The 23794-nt window shown below is 43.3% G+C and overlaps 1 protein-coding gene across 4 annotated transcripts in view; it reads right to left on the bottom strand.

Annotated features, from left to right (window-relative positions):
* The window catches only part of TPK1 (thiamin pyrophosphokinase 1), a 243838-nt gene that overhangs the window by 124652 nt on the left and 95392 nt on the right, over positions 1–23794 (bottom strand). For all 4 annotated transcript variants that reach the window (XM_071221711.1, XM_053926551.1, XM_053926552.1 and 1 more), the window contains one exon: positions 14726–14798. In XM_071221711.1, coding sequence (XP_071077812.1) covers positions 14726–14798 — 73 coding nt within the window. The remainder of the gene's footprint in view (positions 1–14725; positions 14799–23794) is intronic.

Here is a 23794-nt window from a genome sequence, read left to right on the forward strand (position 1 = left end):
AACTTGATTCGAATAATAAGTTCCCTTTATGAATACACCACACTTTTCAAGCTGGATTATTACTTTTTAACATCACATTTTATTTTGCTTCATATTAGAATTTGAAAGGGAAGACCTGGATTGATATCACAAATTTTGGTATATGTCAACATCAAAGTTTTTCTGATTCTGTTCAAACCTGAAAAGAATCTTTTGAGTGGGAGGAACCACATTGCCCACTCCATCCCCTAACTAAACCCACATAAAGGGAAAAGCAAGGAGAACTGAATTAAGTCTGAATAACTAGTTTAAAAATTCTGTTCTAGTGTATTGAACTGAACACAGGCTTCCTTATCACAAATCAAAGCCAGGAGACACAGAGAAATTTCATTATAAATCAATTACCCGAGGCCCAATCAACTACTTTTTAGAGACTTACTATGTGTCTACAGCTTCATTAAATAATACTGTGTACAGAAGAAGTAGGCATCTGCTAGATACTAACAACACAGCCCGGTGGTAAACAAAAACTCGAATGTCATAATTAGTAAACAGGGGTGTCCAGTCCGTGGCCTGTGGGCCGCATGCAGCCCAGGATGGCTGTGAATGAGGCTCGACACAAAATCGTAAATGTACTTAAAACATTATGAGATCTTTCTGTGATTACATATTGCAATGTATTTAATCTGTGGCCCAAGACAACTCGTCTTCTTCCAGTGTGGTGCAGAGACACCAAAGGTTGGACAACTCTGAATTGTAAAATATAAATGTGTGTGTGTGTTTGGGACAGAAAGACAGACAGACAGATAAGGGGAAGGTTTCTTTTCTTCTTTTCCCCATACTGAGAAACTCCTAGCCCTACTTGGCACTACCCAGCAAGTGCCTGAGAGTCAGTCTGTATTTGATCGGTATTGTGGGCACACCTGAAATGCCATTTTGACTATGGGGCTAAGCTACATTCTCTAACACAATACACCGCAGTGAGGGATGCCTATTAAGGAAATTACTGATTGATTACCTCAGCTTCCCCTCAACTGAGGTGTAACAGAAGGACAAAAACTTGCGCTGTTGAGATCATATCATGATGTCATAAAAATTGAAATAATTTGCAGTGATCAAGGAAACATAGTTCATTAAGATGATAGCTGCCCTAACACCGAGGAAAACAAATTTAAAAGGCATAAAACATTACAAGTAAGGAAAATTATCCGTTGTCAACTTGATAATTCATCAGCTTGGAAGAGACTGAAAACTGGAAAGAAGCAAACAGGCCGCTCCGGGAGCAAACAAAGCAAAGCAGTAGAACAAGCCTCTCACACACACACACACACACACACACACGCGCGCGCCAAAATTCGTGCCTGGCAAACCCTCGCCTGCCCCTCTGTGGACACAGGCACTTCGGTCCGGAGCAGACGCAGTGCCCCCGGGTGTACAGGGGCGCTGACGTCTGGAAGGCAGGTGCTACTGTATGTAGCACATGCGCACATCCAGCAGTCAGTGGCAGTCTGATGGACAGACAAGTGACGGCTGCATTAAAAGCATTTCTCTCCTCATGGGATGAACAGTATGTTGCTCTCAAACAGAAATCTGGACGCACCAGACGGAGCGTCTAACACAGAAAAGCAACACTGCTGGTACTGTTTCAGGTATCGTGCTCCCGCTGTGGTAAGTGAAGCGCGTAACACTTGTGTTTTAGGGCAGCGTCTGTACAGATTCTTAAAGTGACGACAAATACCAGGGGTTCGTATGCAGTTCAGTGATTTAACACACAGCAACCCGTTCCTGTTGGCAAAGTTACTACCCAGCCACGGAAAGTGAGGCACAAACGTGCAGGTGAAGCAGTGGAAGGGGTCACACAAGTAATTCAGAACACTTGAATAAGTTGCAATTTATTTCTTAATAAAGGGACAACTGAGGAAAAAAACTGTTATCAGGAACTTAGTAAAAATGAATCAATAAAGAGTTTCCAGAACATGCTCCGGATGCTAATAGTTCAGTTCAGTTTCCAATATTGCTGACATCTCTAGCTACAGATGGCCCTAGTACACGACCCTAATCACAGTGAAGTCCCAAATCATCTGAAAGGGAGGGTTTATGTTCAGGGCGCTGTACTTACACATTTTAAATAGAAAGAAAGCATTTCAAGCAGTAAGAGTTATGATAAATGCTTCAATAAACCAAATAACTTTACAGATAGATTAACCAAACAAGTTAATTATATAAATTATTGATAGCCTGTCTTATGAATATTAAAAGTATTAGAATGATCAAATAATTGTATTATGTAAATGTATAATTAAATATACTAATGATTATTAAAATATCCATCGAAGCATTAGTTTTAAGCTGTGAGTTCCACGGAGGTGCGACCCTCTGCTCACTGCCAACACAGTGCGTGGCGAGCAGCAAGCATCAATCATGAGTAAAGGTGCTTAGAACGTCCTCAGAGAAACAGACCAGGGGTCGGCACAGGCTCTTTGTAAAGGGCCAAACAGTAATTCTCTTAGGCTTTGCAGGCCATAGGGCTTCTCTCCCCACTACTCACCTCTGCCTTTGAATCATGAAAACACTAAATGAATGGGAATGGCTGTGCTCCAATAAAACTGCAATCTGAGTTTCATAGAATGTGCGTGTGTTAGGGAACAGCATTCTTCTGACTCCCCCCACCGTTCAGTAATGTAAAGCCACCCTTCGCTGCCAGTCGTTCCATAACCGACAGCGGCCAGATGCGGCCTGCAGGCCGTGCGGTTCACCAAGCAGCCTCGGTTCCCAGTCCACGGTTGGTTTCTGTGATCGTAACAACTAACCCCCACGTGCGTGCGAGCCGTCTAGTGTGGGGGAACGGGTGTGGACCTGTAAACATTTCTCTCTGAACCTCAGCCTCCTCATCTGCCACGCAACTGTGGTGCAAACTGGAAGTGCTGTTGAGAGTCCGTGCGATGACGGCTGACAACTGAAAGGAGTTATCACAAGGCAATGAGCGTCAATAATCAACCTAATTTCAAAAGACCAATGCAAAAACCATTAGACTCTCATTCTCGATCACTTAATTTACTGGTTGTCAATAATTTAACTAATGTAGGTTAATTAGTTTTTACATTTAGCATGCATAAAACCTATCAGCTTATACTATGCCGTGTCTTCTAACACTCTTTAATGAAAAAGAAAGCAGATCCTTTAAAAAATAACAACATACCAATTTTTATCTCATGCACTGTATTCAGAGAGAGGCTTGTCCTCGTTGAAACAAGAGGCAGGGAGTTACGTCTGGCGAAAGCACCCCCAGATTTGCTATCAGTTCATTCATTCTAGGCTGAGTCCCCCAATCCCACCCATGCACCCAGGACAAGACAGGACTCGTGGAAATGACCCTGCCGGTATTTGTGTGCGGCTCGGAGACTGCTACTGTGACTTCTGGGCCTGACCTTATAAGGTTAAAAATTCAGAAGTATTGTTTCCTCATAGGTACCACACATGCCAATTTTAACAATTTATTTGGAGTGACGTACATACAGCTTCTCACCTAGCATAAATCAATGTGTGTATAGTCATAATCAGATGCTTTGCAATAAACTCAGATTTTTTCCCAGAAAATATAATCTAACTCTCTGAAATCAGATGTTAGAAGTATCTAATTTTAAATGAGAATCTTAAAATTATGATCTCTTGATAATTAACTTCCTCACTAAATTAATAACATCAATAAACTGGTATCTGATGAGCACCCCTTGTGTTATCTCGCGAACGCTACCACAGTAGCCGTGCAGGGAAGCGTAATCACCACATCTCCCACAGGCAGACCGGATAACCTACTCGAAGGAACACCGCCAGTGAGGGCGAGGCACGGGATCTGCAGCCCACACCCTCAGCCCGCGGGGTTACACTTGGGGTGTTCTGGGAGGTGGAGGCAGGAAAATGCCTTGGTAATTTTTACTGGACTTTCATGTAGTTTGTTTTCTCCAGCTTTAATACCTGGAAACCCTTCAGCGCTCAGGCAGACGTGTGCCCTGCCGGCTCCGACCCCGCACTGCTTCCCTGGGAGCCGAGGGCTTAGGAAGCTGCAGGGCTCTCACAGCCCCGGGAAACGGTGATTTTGCGGCTTTCCCAGCTCACCGTGTTAGCACTACATTCAGCATTATGTGCCCGGCAGGAGTCACTTTCCCTCGCTATTACACATACCAGTATGATCAATGTCTCTATGTTCCTTGCCTTCTGTTGACTCCTTAGAATTGACATCCAGAAATAAAATTGCTGGGAAAATTATAAGCATTTTTAAAAAAAGTCCTTGATCTATATTGCCACAGTGCTTCGTAGGAAGGCTGCATAAATGTATATTCCTACTGGTAATAAATACGGGGGAAGCGTTTCTTTTAAAATACAACGAATAGTAGGAAAGATGACTCACCCTGAATTTTTACTGTGAATTGATGTTACTGCCTCTTAATAGCAAACAGAGATCAGTCTCGCCCGTAGGAAGTTGTCTCCCATTGGAGAGGAAGGGGAGAGAAAGGTAAGATGATTTTGGAATGGTGTGAAGCAGGGAAGGGACCGGAAGTGGGTCATCCAACTGAGGACTTCCAAGTGAAAGACAGCATGAAAGAAAGGGACACCCTGGGAGGGGAACAGGTGTCAATCAGTAGGGCAAAGAAGAGGGGATAAGAAACCACCAAAGGCCGTCTCTCAAGCGGCTCTGAGAAACATGAAACATAACTTACTCTCCTGTGGCATGAGAATATTGATATGGATTTTTTTTGTAAATAGGCAATGATAAGAGTTTTACTGAATCTTAAAAATGTAAGTCCCACACACTTTATTATCCCCTATTCATTGCTGAAATTGTCTTTCTTCTTTTATATAAGCATGACATATACTTTGAAATAGTTTGGGGAGACATAATCAAGAGTCTTCTAAAAAGTGAATTTATTAAAATTTTACTGAGTTCCCACAATCACTCATTAAACTGAGCCGACCAAACCCCATCATAAGAAACCACCTGCCAGATAAAAGCGCAGCAGGCATAAAGCAACACGACACATACTCCGGATAATCAAAGATACAGATCTAAAATTAGCCCAAACTCATCCCAAATTCGCTAGGAGGAAGACTTACAGACAAAGCCAATTGGAACCTAAATGATCTGTGTTCCTGACAAAGGTGCGGAAACCCTCTTGCCCCCGCAGAGACGGAATCACGAAGCTACCCCTCCCGCTTTACTGCATACGGCGCGCTGCGGTAGATTGCCCCTTCAGTGTTATTTACCAGCCTCCTAAAGCCATTTCTACTTTTCACACTAAAAAGATGTTTTTAAGTCATCAAATGACAGCCTACAAATAACAATTTCTTCAGCAAGAATTTCACATGATTAAACTCTAAGTAACAAGCTGCCTCTTTCGGATTTTCTAGATAGGACATAAAAGGAAAGAATAAACACAATTTACCCTTGTGGCAATTCTCCATTCAGTCCCAAACATAAGGAGACATTCTAATCTAGTGTAATCTTCACTGCCCTGGGTGTTACAAGATAGCCTTTCCTTTCCATGTGGCACTGACGGAAAACTACAGCATTTCGAACAAGACAGACACCACTTCATTAATGGAAGTCAAAAGTCTTTTTCAAACAGCATAAGCTTTTAAATGATGGCTTTCTTACGAAAAGCAGAGCCAGAGTTCTGGGTGGAAGAAGGTGCCCCTGAGCTAATACATAGCAGGTTTGAGACCGCTATCCTTAAAAAGGCCTGCTTGCAAGGCTGGCCCTTGGCTGACATCCATGAACCTGGATGGTAAATGGTTCCCTGTGCTGGTTAAAACGACAAGAGACTTTCCCGAAGTGCTCACAGTGGCTTGCTGTGCCTAAACTGTTTCTACGGACAACATGGTGAGCCCCCGCTTGTGGTCCGGAATTCTGGTGCCCACTGTGCAGAGGGTGAGGGTGTGCACGTGTGCGAGCCCCCGGAAAATTCTGGGCACTGAGGCCCCAACGAGTCTCCTTGGTGACATCAGCTCACTCTTGTGGTCACAATTTGATGAAGCACAACCTGTGTGACAGCCCCGGGAAAGGGCACTTGGAACTGGTGACAGGTTCCCTCCAGACTCCGCTTGCCCCCTGTGTCTTCCCCCTTCTGCTGCTTCTGCTTTGAACCCTTCGGCTGCAACAATACCTCAGGGCCAGGAGCAGGGCTCACGGCCGAGTCCTGTGAGTCCTCCTAGTGAATCACCCATCTTGGGGGTTGTCTTGGGGACCCCCAAACAAAGAGCTAACAAGGTTCTTCCTCAAATACATGCTTGAATAAGCTATTTGGTAATAATCCTCAGATCTGCTTTGTCTGGGCCCTGTCCTTTTACAACCTGTGAGAATATGCCAAGGGAAGAACCAGCCTCCATGGGGGGTCTCTACCAAGTCCCCCCAGAAAGGCAAGGGTGTAGGGGGGTAGGAGGGGAGCACTGAAGGAAGCCTGGGTGGGTACTGCTGCTCTGTTACTCTGAACTAAGTAGAAACAGGAAAGGAAAAGTTAAATGCTGACACTGAGAAAAGCAGGCACAGGATTTCCTCAGCTTGTGAACTGGATCCTCTCTGTACTTTGACAGAACTCCCTCCATTAACCTAGAGGATGCAGCCCCGTGGTCAGAACAGCCCCGTCGGCTCCCAGGTCGACCTCTCCCTGCTGTGCGAGCCTGGGTCAGACTCCTCTCCGTACTCCCAGTTCTCTGTCACATGTAGCTAGAGTTCTAACCTAATAAAGTCTGTTGCAAGGGTTCAATGAGCTTACACATGAAAGTGTCCTGCATCCGGTAAGCACTTTTTAAAAATGGTTGGCTATTGTCATTTTCAAGGTTGTATGGATTATCTTCTCTTACCGGCTTTTAAAACAAGAGAAAACCTATGTGGCTTGCTGAAAAGTTTTTGAAAGAGTAAAACATCCTACATGCTTCTGACCATCCAAATACACTTTAGCCTAGCTGGAAACCAACAAACTACATGAGGTGTTGGTGGGTAAAGAATAGTTTTGTTTGGACAAATTCACCTGAAAAATACCCAGGGAAACAAAATTCGGTTTTTGGCAGACTTACTTAAAATGATATCGTGCACAGTGAATTTCCAAAAGGGGCAGACAGGGGTCAAATTCACAAACCCATCTGATCACAGAAATCTTTTTACACCAAGTACCCATGGCACCTGCACTGTGTTGCTCTGGTTCCAACAGGAGAATCCAATGCTCACTTTCATGGAAACGCAAAACGGAACCTCACTACCGGGGACGCTGGGATGAATGGCTACAGACTCAGGCAGTAGGAGATCACGTATTAACAGGGAGGAGGAGGAAAATCAGGATAAATTGTTTCTACCAAGCTCTACGAGAGAAGCACAGAGGAAGGATTACACCCAGCTGCAACAGGTGGGTACGTGAGGGGGGAGAATCACTTAAGTAGGGCCCCCTGAGCCAGAGGAAGGAAGGAAGAGGGACAGCCACAGAGGCTCTGGAGATCAGACAGTAAGGTGACTGAGGAGTGACAGGCAGGTACCAAGGAGGTCACGTGTGAGGCACCTGGGAATTCGTAAAACGTGAGGGCATAGGCTCTCCCTTTTAAATGCCTTAATTACGTTAAACGAATTCAAAGCAAGCAGGCGTTGGAAAATGCAGACGATGTGAAATGAAGTCAGCCTGAAAGGACTGCGACAGAGGCAAGCATCAGAACTGCGGTATATTCAAGAGACAGTCTCATCACCCTTGGCGAGGTGCTAGCGGGGAGGGTGTGCCAACCTGTGTAAGAACACAAGTGAAGAACCTGTCAGTCCGTGTCAAGGGAAACGCCTGTCTGTAATTCCCTCAACAAGGCCTTCCTACCTCAGCACATGCTGATTCATGTTAATGCTTAAGCCTAAAATTTACTATACCCAAGGGTAGTTTTTTAAAAAAAATTTAAAGAGATATTTTCATAAATGAAGCTGAGCTTTACATACAGTGGTACCTTGTGCTTGTTAACTCATTCCAGAACTCGTGACGAGTGCCGAAACCAAGGAGTGCGGAGCGATGAAGCATCTTCTGTTGTGGGGCGGTGTCGTGGCTCACACCTGAGTTCTAGCAAGTGCGAGGAGTCGCCAGTATGCACCGAGTGCCGAAACACTCTTTTCTCATCAAAATGCAGAGTACAGGGTTTGACGCAGTCTGAGGTGTGAGTCTATATCTGTATAGCTGCCTCTGTTTGGCAGAACAGACTTGCTAACGCGTTCACACCTCCCAACAGTCCAGTTTTCCATTTGCTCTAAGTTAATGAACTTCGCCCTATCTGAAAGTTGTTGGCACGTGGCTGGGCAGAACCGGGGAACAGACACAGCTAAAAGGAAGATCAGGCAGAAAGCAGTGCACATGCTTTTAACTGGAGACTAAACCACCTGTGGAGATTCTGTGAATTTAAACAGAACTGAACCCAAGGCATTATCAAACACTCAGAAGGATGTTTTAAGTGAGTTTGATTATGAATTAAATCGAGGTTCATAAATTGTACACTTATGAACTGATGAGCCACACCCACTTTGTTATTTATAAACCTAAAAACTCAGCCCACGTTACCAATGGCCAAGGCCGAGCATCAGTTACCGGGCATCCCTGCCCGAGTACTAAACTTACCGACACCTCCCATGCCCACGATTTCAGAGTCAGTGTTCTGAAACTGGAATTAAAACACACGCAGTCCCAGTAGTCCATTTATACAAAATCAGACATTCTACTCAAATGTCAAACCAGAAGTCAATTTCCCATTATCTTGACTGGGAAAAGGTATATTCAAATCCAAATCCTCAGTCTCCTAAAACATGAAGACTTTTATAAAAGTGACAGCCATTATGATGGGATTGAAAAGATGGGCAATTTTCACCTGTTGCATGTAACACTTACGGCACCTTATGCTCACCCAAAGGAGCGCAGGTCAAAGACATGCCACCCTTACCTATCGAAAATGGCCTTCAAAAATTTGGATATGGTCACACCACTGTTAGATGACAACGGGAAAAGACCACCAAGAAACACTGATTTAATGTAAGATATTCTTCAATAATTCATGTATTTACCTTTAAAAAAAATCTTATCTTTTCCAACTCTGAGAGAGACGCAATGAAAGACAACCAGCCGGGGGCCCTGCCTCCACTTCGGAAGCTGGCTGCGGGTGGGCTCACCTTGCTGTGTCGCTGGTGGCTCAGCCTTTCTGCTAGCCTCGGTGGTCCTCAGTACCAGGCGCCTCGTCCCCCCTCGTAGCTGTGATTGAATCGGGGTCTCCGGCCCATGCCATGTTCCGGTACTCCTGCCCACCGTCTAGAACATGGCCTCGTGCTGGTGGCACACTTTCTGGAACAAATGCCAAAATACTCCCTCATAGCACAAATGAGGACGGTCTTATGCTTACAGGCTACCTATGCCCTTGCTAATCTTCTCTCACCTAGTCACCCTAGTTCTTCAATGTTCTGTCCTGGCTCAGTCCTCTGTCCCGTGAATAGCTTTAACTATACGCAGTGATTTACCAGTTCGTTCGGTCATTCTTGGTCTGGCCCAGCTATGGCACTCCTACTCTTCCCACGCCGGCAGGGCAAAGGGGAGTGACATGATGACCATGGGCAGGTAAAGACTTTGGTGACCACACTGACCTCGATCACAGTGACGGTGAAACCGACACTCATCCCCAGGCTGCTGGATACCTTGTGCAAGGCACCAGCAACAGTCTGCCCGATAGGCCGGACGTTATCTACTGACAAGCAGTAGCAGCAACTGAAGACCAGTGTAAAAAAAGTTTTGTTTTGTTTTTATAGAAAACATGAATATTGACCCAAGAGCTATCTCCGACTAGGTCTACTATTTTCTTCAAGTCATTAAATTTTATAGGCCTCAGTTTCCTCATCAGGGAATTGGGCTAAATAATATTTTAAAATTTTAAATTATTTCACTTTTTATCACTATATTTATAATGTAGTTTTATATTCTCCCCTACATCCCTGCATTCACGGAAAAGAAACCTCGTTTTCCTATGGCTACGTAAGACATGAGTTCCATACTACAAACTAGTTCCTTAACCTCCTAGGTGGTAGGGAAGCATGCTTTCACACCCCCTTTTCTACATCCAGTGAAGATCCCACAGACCATGCAACAATAAAAGAATATCAGGAGTTACACAAGATATTATAGTTTCTTCAAAAGTTCTCAGGAAACTGAAATACATGCAGGCATGATCGTGGAATAATTAAGAAGATTGAAAGAGGTGATTTTAGCCTTGAATCAATGAAGCACTGACTGACTCAGAAAGTGAGAAAAATGCATCCAGGGGGAGATCTCTAGGAGACATCCCTCATTCTGAGTTACTCTGAGTGAACAGCAGGGAGGAACTAAGAGGAGTGGGTGAAAGCAGAAGTACAGCTACCCGAGGAGGGCAGCTCTATGGAGTAAATTAGGACGGGCACACCGCATGCAGCAGGGAACTGGGTTAAAAGTCGCTGAGCTATGATTATGTAGAATCAATGTTTATCATATCTATACGTTTAACATGGAAATGAGCTAAATGCAGCTATTGGCACAGAAAAATACATCGATAGCTCCAAGTTATGTGATACTTCACTTAAGAGTTCAAATTACAACTTTAGTACTGACTCAGGGGTCGTAACTCCGCACCCCTAAACCTGAAGTTTTCAAACTGCTGCATGTTAATGAACAAGGGGAGTAAATGAACATCTCATTTCTCACCCTGCGCACCACATGGAATTAAGTGGTGGCCCAAAGCTTTCCCATTTACCAAAACCCAAGGAAAAACTAATCAGGGATGTGGACATAAAGACTAGCAATTGGGTTGTTGGTATGTAACTTGTCTTAAAGCAGGTTCTATCAGAGAAAGACCGAATCAAAAAGAACCTGCTAATGGCTAGGCTTTCTTCTTTCTTCTTACATAATACTAATTAAATACTCAAGACTGAGGACGCATTGTGATATCATTAGCACATCTCTCTCACTGCCGAACTCCCAGGCTTCGTCAGTAGGAAGTGTGTCAGATGGTGGGTACTGGCCTCCAAGGAGGCGGCCGCAGACTCCTGCTTCCTGGGGCTTCCGGCCTTGTGCGTGGAGCCGGAGCCCACCAGGTGGCAGGCAGGGTGGGCTTGTGTGGACAACAGCGTGGCAGAGATGGTGGGATGGTGCACTGCTAATGCAATCAGCCACCGGACAGACAGCTCCTGCTGTGCGGATGCCTCTCTTGCAGGCGAGCTCTCCTCTCACTCGATCCGTCCCTGGAAGGCAGGCTGCCACGCCGTGGGCAGCACAGTGGCCAGGGGCAGATGCCGCCCACCGACAGCCATGTGGCTAACTAACCCTGGGAGAGAGGTCTGTCGCCCCAGGGAGCCTTGAGGTGACTGAAAATCAGCTACCATGTAATCTCGTGAGGAAGCCAGTTAATTGACTTCCACCTTTCCTATTCTCACCCAGAGAGAGGGTATGAGATAAGTATGTTTGCTGTTTTAAGCTGATACATTTTAGGGTAAGTTGTTACACCACAATAGGTAACCACAGTTGACCCTTGAACGACATGGATGGATTTGAATTGAGTGGGTCCACTTACATGTGGATTTTTCCCCCCAATATATTATTGAAAGAAAATCTCCATATTTTGGAGATTTGCAATAGTTCAAAAAAAACTAGCAATTAAGTAGCCATGAAATGTAGAAAACATTAAGAAAAAGTTAGGTATGCCATGAACGCATAAAATACACATAGATATCAGTCTACTTGATCTTATCTACCACAAAATATCCACAAACCTATCGTGAAAAGTCGAGGTCAGTCGACACTGTGACACATTACTGAACGCGGCACCAGCTGCCGTGAGAGCAAGCGTGAACAAAGGCGCAGTACTAATCATAACTCCATACCAGGAACGGCAGCACAGACCGTGATGCTCCGGCAACCTCCTAGCTACCTACTGTTCTACCCATTACACGCAGCCTCCACAAAGCAATCGTGCTGCTGCGGCTCTGTTACCGATGCACGAATTGTCATATCTGTCAATAAATATGAACTTTTTTCACATTGTCTTTCCACTTCTGATGTCTAGTGTCAGGAACACCTAGAACAGCGACAGTGATTTGTGTCACGTAAGACAGTGTTGAGGTAGGCACTGACAGGCAGATGATTCATCTCATAAACAGAAGATGTAAACTTACAGAATCAATAAATACAGTACAGTAATAGAAATGTTTTCTCTTCCTTATGATTTTCTTAATAGCATTTCTTTTCTCTAGCTTACCTACCTTATTGTGAGGATACAGTATATAATCCATGGAGCATACAAAGTATGTTTTAATTGACTACTTATGTTATCGGTGAGGTTTCCGGTCCACAGTAGGCTATTAGCAATTAAGATTTGGGGGAGTCGAAAGAGACGGGTGAATTTTGACGGTGCCCAGCGTCAGTGCCCATGACCTCTGCACTGTCCGAGGGCCGGCTGCAGCACAGGCTGCAAGATCTGGAGCGTGACGCGTTCGGTTTAGAAGCTGACGAATCAAGCTGACAAAACACTTCATGTTTTAGTGTTCTAAGAAATCAAGCAGGCAAACCAACTTAAAATTCTGATTAGTCATATAAACCTGGATTTTTTCTGTAAGTCAAAGACATATCTATTGGAGAAAATAACTTGCATGAATAAATGTTGGCTACAACATCGACTTTATAATTTTATGATTTTAACAAACCTTTGGCATTTTCAATTTCTTTTTCCTATTTTTTCAACTTTCTTTATCAGAGCCCCAGTTTCATCTTCACTGAAACCCCCAGACCAGGTGGGAGGGAAAAAGTGTATTTGAAAGTGAATGTAACCTCCTTTAATTTGTAGCGGAGCAGCTGAAAGACTGTTGAAATGGCGATAATGGCTTACAGGGATTGTGCGTAATGCCGCATTAACGTGTCCTCGTCATCATCATTATTAAAATCGCAGCTGAACTTTCACCACGACCTATATGGGGCACATTAGCTCCGTCAAAGACGCCATCAAGGCCCCGCAGGGCCAGACCCAGAAAGTGCAAAAGCAGTTTGTTCTCACCCATATGTGAGAAACTGGATTGTACTGTATCAACTCACAACTATGCAATGTAGGAATGAGAAGATGCGGCTAACCTTCCTTTCAAAACTAAACCTTAACAAATACATGTTAGCTTTGAGGTTAAAAAAAATAAAGCAGAAAATACAAGAGAAATTCATCAGAAGGTATTAATTCAAAATGTCCTTTCATCCCTGACCCCATTTTACTGCATTCAGAAATTAAGAAGCTGGTGTCCCCTCCTTTCCTGCTAGTTCCTCATCTGGGACTGACACGTCCAGTTCTGGCAAGCCAGCAGCATTTGAGGGCAGAGGAGAAAAGTCACATCTGGCCTGATCTTCAGCTTGTTTCTGAGTCTGCCTGTCCCTGCCTCTCCCGCTGTTTCTTCCCCTCCCGAAAAAAATGATAAATATCTATGAATCTGTAAAAGCCTGCCTTGTAAGCAAGGCCGGGGGCATTCCATCCCAGGGAGGACGAGACGTGCAGTCAATGAGAAGTGAGACTGCGGGGAAAGAGTAGAAGCATGCCAATGTTAGGGCAAGTGGGCGTGAGTATCAAACACTGACTGGGGAACAGCCTGCACCTGCTGAGGGGAAGTCGCATCAGCGGGTGGGCAGATGGGACGCGCACAGAGTGGCGTGGTGCTCACTGCCGCCCAGGAACGTCCACCACGGCAGCCTGCACCTACAAGCTTGGAACCTTTGCTCCCCACCCCGAGCTATACTGCCCTCTGTCCCCTTTTCGTCCTTTTCCTTCCTACCTTCAAAAGGTTTCCTCTTTCCTCATTTCGATTTTATCTCATCCATCCCCAAGCCTTAAGATGAATTTCAAGTTTTAATATTTCAACAACTGCTGTTTCTTTTAAAAATGTGTAATTTGCTGATGCCAGTTCAGAATAATACAGATGAGGGTATTGTGGCCACAATTGCTGACCCTATACTTCTTATTTTTAAAACTCTGCATGGTCCTCTACAGCAAGCGAAGGCCTGAATAATGAATCAGTGTGCTGCTCCCATGTGTCTTCTACCGTTCTCAGTCACAGCCCTTGTACGTTCTTCCCAGGGGCAGGGATCTCAGAAGACCTTCACAACAGCAGGAACAAAACGAACACCATCGGCTGTATATTATTGTTAATTTCAAGCTGTAATGAATAGTTTTCCTCAGAGCAGGACAATAGTTTCAAAACTCTAAATATTAAAGAAAAAGCTTGGTTCTCTAACTATGCAATTTTATAAAAATTCATTTACAAAGGTTTTTATTAGTTTACAATGCAGAAAAATAGAAATAAATGTAAATCAATTGGGAATTGGTTAAGTAAAATATAGTACACTCATTAAATAAAGTTAAAAGTGATTTCTGAAACATATATAACAACTAGTGAGGATGTAGGTAATAAGAGTACAGTATTAAATGAGCCCACAAACTTTAAACTTGTGTAAGATACATGTGCTTCAAGTACTCAGCATCGATTCTTGTCTGATGGTGACAATTCGTATAATCGTATTTCTACTAGCCGTTTTTTAAAAATTCCATTTGAATGTGTATTACAGTTGTTATAAATTTTTTATAAAATAACCAACGAGTTTCTCAATCCCTACACATACACCAAGGAAAGCAGAAAGAATGTAGGAGAAGCAATCATATGAGAAGTACTTTAAATACAGACGTGTTTATGGCTTACCTTAACAGCATAGTATTCTCTAACTTCCGGTCTGATAGAATCAAAGTCTCCACTGATGAATTCAGGCAAAAAGCTGGAAGAAAGAGTTCCAAGTTAGCTAATTAAGACCACTGACTTGTCAACCTTTAAAGCTACGATGATAAGGACCAGAGAGAGAACTCGTGTACTCAGCAGGAGAGAAACACGGAGCCTGTTTCTGCAGTGAGCAGGACGTGAAAGTTACAGTCCCGGTTACAGCAGAGTATGACTGGGGGCACTCCACACCACCAGCTAATCCGCCAGCTTCATCAGCTATCAGTCTGCATTTAGCATGCTTTGAAAACCAGGTGAAGATTGAAGAAGATCATTGTTTTTAAAAAAAACCCAGGTCAACAACCCTAAAACAAAGACTCAGTCTTTGTCTAGAAGGTACTTTGTCTAGTACCTTCTACATATAGTCAAACCTTCATGCTACTGGACCCTCACAGCATCCAGAACGAGCAACAGCCTGGAACAGAACAAAGGAGGGGAGGCGGCGGCGTTCTTGGCAGAGCAGGCATCAGTCCAAAGACATTTTCCAAATATCCTACTGACACACTTCTAGAAACAGGAATCTGCTAGATAGTTCGAAATACTATGAAGGTCACAGTTACTAAATAGAGGGAGGGAATTTTTGGGAGGGAATTCCCAAAAGTGGTGTTTCTAATTCTACCACAATTATCTCATTTCTCTTCTCTGCCCTTTTTATTTTCCCCCAAACTCATATTGGAGAGCTTACCTTACTCTAGCTTCCTAAGCCACCCTTTATTTCTTTTCTTTTACACATAACACATCTTCCTGACCTGGTAGAATTTCTTCCCACTTAAAACCCCTGACTGTGGAGAAGTGAAGCTTCCCTGGACTCCTCGGTGCTCCTGCACACAGCCCTGGCCTCCAGAGCCGCTACAACATATAGCGGCACAAGGAAGCGATTGTTTGCTTCCCTGTCTTCCAGAAACAGTCTATACCAACCATGAGAATTAGATCTGTAGCTGTTCGTATAATTAATTGTTCTGATTCAAAAGAATACTAAAATGTCTGTACGTCTTCTCAAGAGGGCCAGCTTGTTGCCTAATGGGCTAGATCCCTAGTTAAAGGGAGACCAGCACTTTATCTTCTGAATATTGAGTGTCAAAACAGTTAAAGCCCCAGAACTTGGAGACCCCTCTAGGCCATAAAAACCAAGACATCAGAGACTGTCTGGCTCCTAGAGAGATTTTTACTGATGATGAATTACGAAAAACCCAATACTAATGTTGTTCTTTTGTATAATATTTCCAAGTTCTTAACTCAGTTGGAAATGTCACTTGTTATATCGAACCTGACCTAACTAATCTGTGTTGGACCAACATTTTCTTGAGTTGTGTCTACCTAGGCCCAAATGACCACATAAGGTTCTACCACGCAGATCTCTGCTGTGTAAGTTGTTTAGTATTCTTTTTGTTAACCAATAATGATCATTTATTTCAATTTTTGGTAATTAACAAGAAATGTATATTACTTGATTCCAGAGCATTTACTGAACATCAACCATGTACAAGTGGCAACAGCTTATTTTAGGATAAGGCAGAATCAGGGAATACGGTCCCTAGGTTTTTAGATCACTTTGCAACATTTTCCCATAAACTTTTCTCCTCAACATGTCCCTGCCACTCTCTCTTACTTTCAATTTCATTTTATGCCTACTTAAGTAAAAACCTTATACCGTATTTTTCAGACTATGAGATGCACTAGACCAGAAGACACACCTAGGTTTTAGAGGAGGAAAATAGGAAAAAAAATTTTGAAGCAAAAAATGTGGTCCTGCTCCTGCCTCCTGTGACCCTGTTCCACCGCCTAACCCCCCACCCCCACGAGCCAGGTAAGCTACATTTGGACTATAAGACACACCCCCATTTTTCTCCCAAATTTGGGGGGAAAAGTGTGTCTTATAGTCCAAAAAATATGGTACCTTACTCCTATTAGATCCAAAAATAGACTATTAGTCCTTTTCTTCTCCTGTTGCAAAAATTCACTCAATTTTAAAGTTTCTCTAAAATGCCTCCACCTGCCATCATTCAATAACAAACAGATTAAAACACATATGGGTCACAGGATATTAGTGCTTCTTATGGTCTTATATATAGATATATAGAGATTATATAACTAAAAGATAACTAACTTTGGCTAACTTTTATATGATTGTCTCTAATAAGAGCTCTGTACAGAAGGCATCCAGACACATAATAAGAAAAAGACATTCATTGAAGATACAAGATACAAGAAACATTGTACGTAGGACAATGATGCCTTAGTCCCCTTCAAAGTAGGAACATTGGGACCTCACACAGTTCTCCCAATCTCCATCAACTGCCCTACTATATTTTCCTGAATCTCATCAATGATCTGAAATCTCTTCCCTTTCAAAGGTGATTTTAGCTTTGGGGAAAGCCAGAAGTCACAGGGCACCAAATCTTGTCTGTGGGGGCACTGAGCCACCTGGGTGATTTAATGTTTCACCAAAAAACTCCGTATGAGACGTGATGCATAAGCGGGCACTTGTTGTGATGCAGCTGCCAATCACCAGTTGCCCATAGCTGCAGCCTTCTGAATCATCCGAATAGTTTCCACAGAGGAATGTTCAAGCTTAATGCAAAATCTTATGAGATCTGTTGCTCTGCTCTCTCAGTGATTTTGAATGTGACAGCCACACAGTACACATGCTCACTCAATGCGTCTGCCATCCCCACTGACTAGTACAGTGAGGTCGTCATTGTTCACACATGCTCATTCCAGTCCACCCTCCTTGGCTGTCAGGTTACATCGATGTCACTCAAACCATTCTTGTCATATTAACAATGGCTGGAGTTTTTCCAGATGCTTTAAAAATAAACCAGGATGCTGATTTCTAAGAAGACTCATGCCAAAAACACAGCTGGTATACAAGACTAAAGTTATTAACAACTTTTCATCATATAATACACTAGTTCTGAATCTTCTTGAAATGTGCTTTTGGGTACCGCACTTAAAAGCCCATCTCACGTTTCCTGAGGCACCTGTTGCCATAGTACCTGGGCGTTCTGAAGAGGTGCCTATTGGGGCTGACACTTCACAGATATAGAAGCACTATGTGAGCATAGAAAAGGCAGTTTATGGGGGAATATTATTTATCAGAACTCTTTGGGACGACTGGACGCAGCAATGACTAAGGGTCTATGGACTTGTGTCGCCACTGATCGAGTTTCTGCCCCTGTTGGCACAGATCAGTCCAGTGTGCCTCCTCCTGGCATCCCCAGTCCGTGGGCGCTGACCTGTCACTACGGAAGGTGTTCCGAACTCTCCCTAAGTGGTGCAGGCGCCTTTATACTTAGGTTGGACTCTGACAGTACATGCCACCCACACTGGACAAAGTAAGAGTTCAGAAAGGGCTGACGTTTCGGTGCCCAAGTTCAGCTAAAAGCTGTAAATAGAGAGACAGAGGTCGGGGGAGGTAAAGCGATATCCTCATGAATTCTCCACATATAGGATATTTAATTCAACTTATCAAGTATTCATCAAATACTCATTACACATACTGTATGGGCCACACTGCAGACGGCAAACTCATCACAGCCCCAAAAGGTTTAAAGTCCAAGTGTGGACATGAGAGAACACAGTCACTGACACCACAGGTCAAGTGCAGAATGCTATGGGAGAACCCAAAAGCGGGGTGGGGGAGGCGGAAGAGGGTGAAGGGAGGCTCCACGGTGACTTTGGGTGGCGAACACAGAACACAATATACAAATGACGGACTATACAATTGCACATCTGAAACCTGTATAATTTTATTAACCAATGTCACCTGAATAAACTCAGTAACATTTTTAAAGATTTAGGAAAAAAAGAAAAGAACCAGAAAGAGCCAGGCTTGGGGGAATTAGTAAGAGAAGGAGACGGAAAGGCTTCATAACAATGGATACTGTGTGAAAAGTTATAAATAAATGAGAACATACCAAGAGGAGAGAGATACAAATCATGTCCACACTCAGGCAATGGAAAGAAGAAAAGCAGGGAGACGTAAGAGGCAGAGAGACGGTCCGAAGTGACGGAAGAGCACAGCACACCATAAAGGCCACTTCCTCGTTTCTGAGATCACAGCTGCTCTCAGCTGTAAATAACTGTTTTCCAAAGGAGACTGGAGGGGGAGAGGGCAGGAATGAGAGAGGCTGCAGGCTGTTTGACTAGAGAGTAAGTTATGGGGTTATTTCCCCAGCCGGAGGCAGGGATGGTGCAGGGCTGTGCTAGACAAGGCTGTGGGTATTCAGGAGAATGATGCTAACGGTACAGAGGGGAAGGTTTCATCTTTTCTTATTTACAAACACTAGAGAGACCCAAAGTATATATACAGGTGATGCCAATTCTTCACTGTAACAATATAAAAGGCTAGCTCGCTGATAGTGATTTACTCTGTGTAATTTCTTTGTTTTATGCTTCTCTCTGTGATGCAGCAGAGACAAACACACGGAATTCAATAAGACAGATAAATGCCATTAGGGCCACTAATAGGCTGTTGCTCCTCCCAAGTTGTCCTCAAGCATAATAAGCTGCCTAGCTAACGAGTCTGCTACTAGTGGTTTTAACCCTTCTTCTTTTCTCCCCCTGGCAGGAACTCATACCTTACTTAAGAAAATGACAATAGAAGAATTTCTTGAGGCATATGCTGCCCTGCTAAAGCAAATACTTTATTTCCCATCCTTGCCAGTTTCTGTTTTTATCTTGCTGCTTTTATCCACTATATTTGGATGTGTGAACCATTATCTTAAAAGGCAGGGGCTGGAGCCTGCGAAGATCTCCACAGAACTTAAAAATTTCTCTCTCACAGAAAAGCATTCAATCAGATGATAGTGGCTTAGGTACATGTCACCTTGAAATCACAGAATCATGAGATGATGAACACCATTACTAAAGGTAAAAGGCATAACAGGGAAAACATGTTTTAGAGTTTATTTATCTATGTTTAGAGAGAGGGGAAGGGAAGGAGAGAGAGGGAGAGAAACATCAATGCGTGGTTGCCTCTCGCATGCCCCCTGCTGGGGACCTGGCCTGCAACCCTGGCACGTGCCCTGACTGGGATTTGAACCACGACCCTTTGGTTCACAGGCCTGTGCTCAATCCCCTGAGCTACACCAGTAAGGGCACAAAGAAAATATTTAAGTGAAATACAAAGGGTGACTATCTTCAAGTAGAGTTGACATCAATATGTTATTCAAAAAGAAGTAAAATTAAAAAAGAACAAATAGACAAAAGATATCACACAAAAAAGAAGAAATTTAAACGTCTTAATATATTTCTATAATCATTTCTATACGCGCACACACACACACACACACACACACGGCTTTTACATTCTTCATCTCCAAAGACTCCGTATTGCCATATTGCTAAATCTAGTGGTCAATTTTCCCATGTTATTTTATTAGTAAACCCAATGGTCACTTTTCCCATCTTGCTGCTGGAGTTATTCTGCTTACTCTTGGTCCAATCACACAAGTCCAAGTGTGATAACGAGAAAACCATGCAGGAGTATGTAGGTGTGTGCGCAAGCATGCGTGTGTATGCATTCACTTAAATGCACATGGGAATCAGGTAATTGTATACACACATATATAGGGGGTGTGCATATATATACACGCATATACACACAGATATATATTCATACATATACACATACATGGCATAGAGTGATGGCGCTCGATATTTACTTTTTAACCCAGCAATCAAATAATATATTTAAGACAAAAATGCGATGAAAAACATGACTTTTAAAGCGTATTAACAAGTGCTAAAACAATTCAATTTTTTTTAAATAAGTAAAATTAAAGGAGCCACGTGTTACTCAAAACTTTTGACAGATGACCCAGGCTTCTCTTAAAAATCTTCTGAAGGTCATTTAATTCTGAAGACCCCATCCACAGTCAGGAGGGGAAAAGGGTTTTGTCACAAACGAACTGTCTGCAGCAGGCTAGGCGTAAGGAACAATGCCGCTGGCTAACTTTAGGTGTACGCTGACTTCCGGCAGAGGCTGAGAGCGACCTCGCACTGGAAATCCATTTTGACCCCATGCGTGATCTGACCAGCACGGCATCTCTGCACACGCACCCCCCAACGCCGGAAATGATTCAGAGCTCTGCGCGGACAGCTGTGAGGTCTCTGATTTACAGTCCTTGATAACCAACAGACTGAAATATATCACTAAACTAATTCAATCAATAATTCAAGATAAATACGTCCTCAGAGTTTGTCCTGTAGGGTTCTTTAATACCAAGGCCCTAGTATAAATTTTCTTTTAAATGTGCTAATCATTTTTACCTTTCATCAATTTGATTTAAAGATCCAACAATGTTGGCCTGCTTACAGACTTCAGTAATTTGATTTCATAAATACTTTCTAATAGAAACTGGCCAAAGTGAGTGAGAAAATGTTGCTTAAGGCTAGGCTTAAAAAAATCGAGCTAAACCAAAGACTTTTGGTTTTCTTCGAGCAAAGTGCATACTTGTTTCCTTTCTATATGAGGCGAGCAAAAGCGGTTTACGGTTGTTTGGGTGGAGGAAGACATGCAGGTTTTGATGATTACAATGGTTTTATTAACTCCAAGAAATGTCACGGTGGGACAGGGAGCCCACTTTTGCCCGCCCCCGCATATGGCAAAGCATACTGAGAGCACGTTTTCGACTATGCCATTAATGCCTGAACATTAGTTAAAACAAATCTAAGTCACTGAGAAAACTACAGTCGCAGGCAGACTGAAATCAGCCATCACGTACATTGGAGTTCGTCAAGATCACGACGTGTGTGTGGATACTTAACACCGACTTCTTCCATGAGAGTTTTATATTTATTATCTTATCCCATAAAACCCTCACACCATCGAGCAAGCTTCGGCAGAGTTTTCATTAAAATACAGCAAGTACAGGCTTTACCTATGAACCACTGCTACTATTCATACAACCTCTAGGGCTCAACTGACAATTTTGATTTTTTTTTGGTTCTAACTAAAAGAACTAACATTCCCCACCAACTACCCACTTGCAAAGATTCCAACTCAAAGGACAACTCTTAAGAATCATCCACCAACTGCGCTGAACAAACAGACAGAACTACAGCGTACCATTAATGACCGTTCCGCTGCACTGAGCAGGGACCAAAACACCGATACGATCACATGGATGAATCTCAACCGCATTCACTCAGTAAGTGAAAAGTCAGACACGGCAGACAGCAAACTGCAGGGCTCTATGGACACGACATCCTAGAAGGCTGCAGGGGCCAGAGCGTGGAAGTTGGGGACTGACGACCAAGGGGCAGGAAGGAACCCTCTGGGTGATGGATGTGTTTTAAGCTTGACTGCGGTGGTGCCTGCAATGGTATAGCACTTCAGAACTAGTTGGACTGCAGGATTAAAATGAGTGCATTATATTATATGAAATTTATACCTGAGCAAGCTGATTAAAAACCAAAAAGAACCAGAGAAGCCAAACGGTGCATTCCTTCGGTCCAACCACAACACGCAAAGTGCGTACAACCTTCCTAAGAAGTTGCACAACTGCCGCAAGCAGAGTACTAACTGTGACAAGAAGACTTAACAGCTATTGCCTGAAACTGCATCGCATGCAGACTCAACTCCTCATCATTCATCATACTACAGCTTTGAAAGGCCACCCTCTGTCCTCCCAGCTTCTCCAGATCTTTTACAACCAGCGCGAATATTGGGTTTTCTCATGGAGACTTCTCTGACTACCCCAGGAGGGAGTGGCCTCCCCCTGAAATGTCAGAGATGAAGAAACTACAGCCCTGGGAAGTGACACTACATGCCAGGCGTCTGATGGCAACCACGTCACAGGGTCAGACTCTGAGCCTGGACCTAACTAATGAGCCCTGCACGCCCTCTCACCACCCGCCTCCCAATCTGGGGCAGCGGGGGGGGGGAATTGGGGGGCTACAGCCACCTGCAGTGAAATGGACAGAGAGCAAAACTGTTACTCAGAGGTAGACTGAGGGACAAGCCATTGATTTCTTCAAGGGTATATCAGATTCTTGCTGCCAGACGCCTGCCTTAATTATATTGACAAAGTCTTTTGAAGCTAATTTTTAACAGCCAGCCTCCCTCATTATTCAGTTATTTAAATTATATTTTGAAATTGGTTTGGGGGACACAGTTAATTTTAGAGTTACAATAGGCATCCTCTCTTCCCACTTGATTACTCTGAAAAGTGGTATCGATTTACTAATGAGGAAGTTGGACGAATACAGAAAGCTAGAAAGTGTGCAATCGTAACTAGGAGAAAATGAACGGAGAGAAAGCAGGAACGAGCCTCACTCGCTGTTCGCTGTTCGAGCACCGCGGGCTCTCCTCTCCTCACCCCAACACCATCACTGCGTGTTGAACTGAATGCTCATTTGTGTGAATCTGGGGAAGTTCTGCTGGGGGCTCAGCTTTTACTTTAAACAGAAAAGCAACTCCTGAAATTCTGAGCTACCCTAGAACAACATTTATGTAAAAATAATCTTCTGCAGGACATCACATTTTGGAGGTTATATTCATCAATTACACGGAGAAAACTGACCTAAAAACAACACTCACCCCCATTCAAATTCGCACCCTCTAATAACACCAACATTCACGGCAATATGTTAGACTGTTATGCCGGTGGGTTTAAGAGCCTCTACATCCCACAAAAACCACAATTTTAAAAAAGAGTTTCATATTCATCACTGATATTCATGTTGTTCTCCAAATACCAATGAACTCAAAGACAAGGATCTTAGGTTCTTGGTGAGAAACTCATTCAGATAGAAATTAGAATGCAGTGACATTCTACAAATAAACTGGAACTCATCCCATACCTGATTTCAGACAAAACATGAGCAATCTTTTTAGATGTAAGATGCTGTGGTTTATACATACTAATAAGATATAATATTATCCAAATTTCCTTCTCTGCATCAAGATACTTCCAGCAGCTGATGTTATAGCTTAAAAACCCCTGGCTGAAAAAGAAGCTTAGTCTTTGTGACATCACTGTTAAGGTATCA

The sequence above is a fragment of the Desmodus rotundus genome, chromosome 6 (genome assembly GCF_022682495.2).
Source record: "Desmodus rotundus isolate HL8 chromosome 6, HLdesRot8A.1, whole genome shotgun sequence".
NCBI classification, from domain to species: Eukaryota; Metazoa; Chordata; class Mammalia; order Chiroptera; family Phyllostomidae; genus Desmodus; species Desmodus rotundus.